Source organism: Oncorhynchus nerka, linkage group LG27, assembly GCF_034236695.1.
Source record: "Oncorhynchus nerka isolate Pitt River linkage group LG27, Oner_Uvic_2.0, whole genome shotgun sequence".
In the NCBI taxonomy this organism is placed as follows: Eukaryota; Metazoa; Chordata; class Actinopteri; order Salmoniformes; family Salmonidae; genus Oncorhynchus; species Oncorhynchus nerka.
In genome coordinates this window covers 36,579,390-36,583,930 of record NC_088422.1, presented here as the reverse complement: position 1 = coordinate 36,583,930, position 4,541 = coordinate 36,579,390, and the positions used below count along the sequence as shown (strand labels likewise).

General features: G+C 41.1%; 1 protein-coding gene across 2 annotated transcripts; it reads left to right on the top strand.

Annotated features, from left to right (window-relative positions):
* On the top strand, positions 1-2,952 carry LOC115111051 (alpha-ketoglutarate dehydrogenase component 4-like). 2 transcript variants are annotated; one of them, XM_029636934.2, is made up of 5 exons: positions 1-330; positions 611-757; positions 1,251-1,314; positions 2,315-2,508; positions 2,789-2,952. In XM_029636934.2, exons 2-5 carry the CDS (start codon positions 653-655, stop codon positions 2,804-2,806), a joined length of 381 nt encoding a protein of 126 aa, XP_029492794.1. In that variant the 5' UTR covers positions 1-330; positions 611-652; the 3' UTR covers positions 2,807-2,952. The 2 variants fall into 2 exon arrangements, with proteins under 2 accessions (XP_029492794.1, XP_029492795.1); XM_029636935.2 differs by having other exon boundaries at positions 2-330; positions 611-703.
* Positions 2,953-4,541: the final 1,589 nt, after the last annotated feature.

The window sequence follows — 4,541 nt, the reverse complement described above, 5'->3', positions numbered from 1 at the left end:
AATCTAGGCTGACTGAAAAATAGATATGAAGGTTATATGCCTTTGCTAGCTGCGTTTGTCATTTGGTTCACCATTGTCTATAGTGCTTATTTTAACATGTAAAACGAGGTTCATTTTCAATGGGCACTGAATAGCTCAAATTGGTTGATGGAATTTGTCTGCTACCAGCATTTTATCCGATTAAGAACGGTTTTCTTGTGCTATTCTTAGAAATCAACTCGGTGCAAACAAACGTCATGGTTTGACAGTATGGCCTGGGAAACTGACCTGAACGTTTATTTTGTTTTCGAATAATATAACCTACTTTCAGCTGACAGCATCAAGCCAAAGGTAAGACAATTAACTCAACTTTTTAAGACATTAGATCTGATCTGGCCGGGTTTGAAATTCGTATACATTATACATGTCTAAGATATGTTTTATTGTGTATTTTATTCTGAATGGGATGGTGTTATCCTCCGATGCCCCGTTAGATTTTTGATAGCTCACATTAGCATCCATGCAGTGGAATGTCTCCTATCACATACCGTTCTAAACCTATGGTTTATATACTGCGGACATAGTCGTTTTCCATTTTCACATGACAACTCCCTCTTCTGGTACTTTTTAGGAACTGAGGATTGTTTTCACCCGGAAGAAGACCCGCGAGGACATGGGTGGCAAAGTCAGTAGCACAATGGCTGCAGTTGGACGGGTGGTACAGGTACGCTTGTCAAACTTGGATATTTATCGCTCTGCAACAACACTTGTAACTCAAGTGAGTACTTTTAAAAGTTCAGTAGTCAATGCAAGTTGCGATTTCCAAGTTCAGAAGTCAACGACATTTGTTTTCGCTTTGTTCTTGCTGTGCCTCCCCAAACTAACGAGCTAGCTACCCATGCTAATGCCCTTGTTGGTCTGCATGCAATTCAAAAGCTTGAGCACGTAGCTAGCTACTAACTTACGAACATGTACATGATAAAGTCGACTCACTCAGTTCAAACGAACTAATGCCATGTTAACTGCCATAGTCATACACGGTTAGTCGTTGAACTAAGGCTAGAAATAGCACGTTCGCTGATCAGTAGTTCTCCCTGTCAGTGTCTACTCTAACTACCCAACTTATCTGGCAGTTAATCCAAGGCAATGATAAACATTTTGTTCGCCTACTGCTATATGGTAGCAATAAGCAATATATAATTGTCTGGCTGCAAAAGAGAAGTCTTGAAGTGATTGAGTAACTTGTCTGTTTTCTTTCGGCTACCTTTCAGGCTGTGAAACCTCATGCTCCGCTAATGAAGTTTCCCAGCAGAGAGGGGGTCCCCAGGCTGAGTGGTGAGTAAGAACTTGCCAGTGTGATGTTGCATTACCTATTGTTACTTTTTTCGTCCATGGGTAGTGCTAACCCTATTGAAGAGGACATTCCACCCTTTGTCTGTTAAGGGACACAGCTACCGTATGCAATTGTGCGTTGTTAGTCAAAATGTAGCCTGTTGGTTGAATATTGTTTGGTTGTATCAACTTTAACTCGATAGACAGTAGAAACTGCGTCAAACAATGTACAATTGTAATTATTTCTCTGTAGCTCTCTGCCTTAAACGTTTTCCTCTATCGGTTTGACATTTTGTTGTTGGAAAACCTGGGTATTGTTTTCAGGCGCTTTTCAAATCAAAGATGGAAACACTGACTTGTTTTCCCTTTTTTTGTCAACCCCAGTATTTTAGTAAGAGGTTGTTTTTGTCCTTTCCAATTTCATTATAAAATAGTGCTATGAGTAATGAATAAAATTACATAAAACACAAAGGATGTCCAGTGTTTCACCTCTATGCATTTAGCAGCGGTGCACTGGATGGTAACTTTCAGTGTATACTTAAATGACTAAAACCAGAAAGTATTCAGAAAGGATAATGGAGTAATATTTTTTAAATAAGAATCCCTGAGAACGAACAATCACCCAAATAAAAATGAGACCGTTGAGAAGAATCTGAAATTCCAAATATAGTATGGCATGGGGCCCCCATTGATTTTGAGTCACTCTGATAGAATAAGCCATGGCAAAATGTGTGTAATTGCAGGAAATTTGATTTGAAACTGCTATTTTTATTTCAGGCCCATGACAAATGTGTAGAATTGCAGGAAATTAGCTTTAAAACAAGAATTGTCTCTGTGACAAGGAGGGTGGCCTTAAACTGTGCCCCCCACACACACACACACACAATTTGCTACTGCTGGAAATATTTGTAGGATAAACACTGGATGTCTAAAACAATAACATCACAGATTTAAAGCTACCTATTCGGCTAATGTTTTAAAACAACCTTTTCCTCTGTTTCAGTCCAAGAGACTCTTAAAACATTAGCAGTCGGCTCTCCTAGTTCACCTCCAGTTGTAGCACCGCCACTGTTATCGAGACCCCCCAGACCTGTCACTCTACTCTCTGGAACCCCAGACAGTGTGGCCACATTGAAGGAACTCCCCCAGAGATACCGCAGGAGGGCATTGGAAACAGACGAGATGGACTATATTCAGGTGAGTGCCTAGCTGGGGCACTGAAGAAGTGCTGTAATTCTTGTATTTTTTTTATTTTAAAAAGTGTTCATACAAATACTGAAAGGGGTGATATTTTTGTGACATGCAGTTACACTCATGGGTTGGGCCTGTACTTTAATTAGATCTCTGCTTTCGGTTTACCCCATAGTTTTAGAGAAGGCATTCTGAGTACTCAAAGTGCATTAACTGTTACCTGAGTCTTGCAATACAGGGAAGATCTCACTAACCACCAACTCTTTTGTTTTCTTATCTTTTCCAGCGTGGTGGACCAGAGTGATGTTAAGTCCTTACCTGTGGAAATCAGTTTGTGTTTTTGCCTAATTTTGTTCCCCAACAAGAGAGGACCTGCTGCCACACCTCATCAGACACAGAATAATACTATAATAACTGAAACTGTACAAATAAAGTATATTTTTAAAGATGTGATTGTGTAGATATTTATTTCAATGGACATGTTTAATTTGTTTGTCTTGGAAGAAAAGCAATTACAGCAAATCTCAATTATATCACCATTTATTTGTTCAGCACCCACCTCATTCAGTGCCCATTATTTCACACCTTCACTTAATTAAATCCTTTAAGGTTGATGTGAATGTTGGCATGATCCACTATACATTAGTTTTTAATTGACCAGTGAGTTTTCCCATCTCTACACTATTGTTGTCCATATTCAAAGCTGCTTTCTTAGTTGCACATTTTGCTCTGCATTTTTATGATACCACATCCAAACAAGGACCAGACTGAATTTCACCCCTAGAATGAAGAAAATCAAGGGCTCTTTTCTTTCCTTGCCCCTTCAGTCAGGTTTGGCATTATGGGCGGGCCATTAGGGGCCTGGCCCGCCCTACCGTACATCCTTGCCCGTCCAAAATAATGATCATTTATTTGACCGTAAGACTCATCAATGTCAGATGAAACATCTGTGTGAGTGAAGCAGTATGTGTAGACCATGTATCTGATGTCTTGACAAAAAGATTATGGCATGTCATACTATACAGTGTCAGATACATGTACTACATATAGTGAGACAGAGGGGTGCCGTTTCGCTCGCTAGTTTCAGCGGGTGGTGAAGCGAAAGGACTTGCGCGCCAACCAACTTTGGGACAAAGATGAACATTGTTAGGGTGGAGACATGAGCATCTGGTCATTATATACAGATCTCTGGTTTCAGCTACTTGCGAATTGGAAAGGAAAGTTGGCAGGGGCACAGTGCACTGTTCGGATGCTGGCTTCCTCTAGAGTAAATGGATGTTTTGCCAAAATTATGTAATTACTTCTAAATAAAAACATTCAAAATACTTCACCAGGGAGCATGACTTAGCCACAGAGGATCATTAGCTTCTTATAAAAAATGCCTATTTGGGAAGCCTCCAATTTGGGCAGCGCGAGCGGCAATAGAACTAGCTGAGTTGCAGCTGTCAGTGAAAAGTGTCAATATGTGTCAAGAGAATGTTATTTTGATAAATTCCCCATTACATTGTTTATTTTCTTTCCAAAACACTGCAGTCTGATCAACTTTCTCATTATCTCTCTGAACAAATTTCTTGACCCACACACTTCAAGACGGGTCACTCAACCAAGACTGCTCTTCTCTGTGTCATGGAGGCTTTCTGCACTGCCAAAGCTGACTCTCTTCTCTGTTCTCTTCCTCCTAGATCCATCTGCTGCCGTTGACACCGTGAACCACCAGATACTCCTCTCCACCCTCTCAGGGCTGGGTGTCTAAGGCTATGCACACTTGGATTGCATCCTACCTGGCAAGCCGCTCCTACCAGTTGACGTGTAGAGGATCTATCTGCACCACGGACTCTCACTACTGGTTCCCCTAGTGCTCGGTTCTAGGCCCTCTATTCTCTCTATACACAAGTCACTCCTATCATTGTTATACGGATGACACTGAACTACTTTTCTCCTTCCCCCTTCTGACACCCAGGTGGCGAAACGCATCTCTGCGTGTCTAGCAGATATGTCAGCTTGGATGTCGGCCCACCACCTCAAGCTCAACCTCGACA

Bases quoted from the DNA above. Each gene is read 5' to 3' on its own strand.
- LOC115111051 (XM_029636934.2), top strand. From the start codon at position 653: ATGGGTGGCAAAGTCAGTAGCACAATGGCTGCAGTTGGACGGGTGGTA. The intron at 758-1,250 runs GTGAGTACTTTT...GCTACCTTTCAG, and splicing joins CAACAACACTTGTAACTCAA to GCTGTGAAACCTCATGCTCC. The intron at 1,315-2,314 runs GTGAGTAAGAAC...CCTCTGTTTCAG, and splicing joins GGGGGTCCCCAGGCTGAGTG to TCCAAGAGACTCTTAAAACA.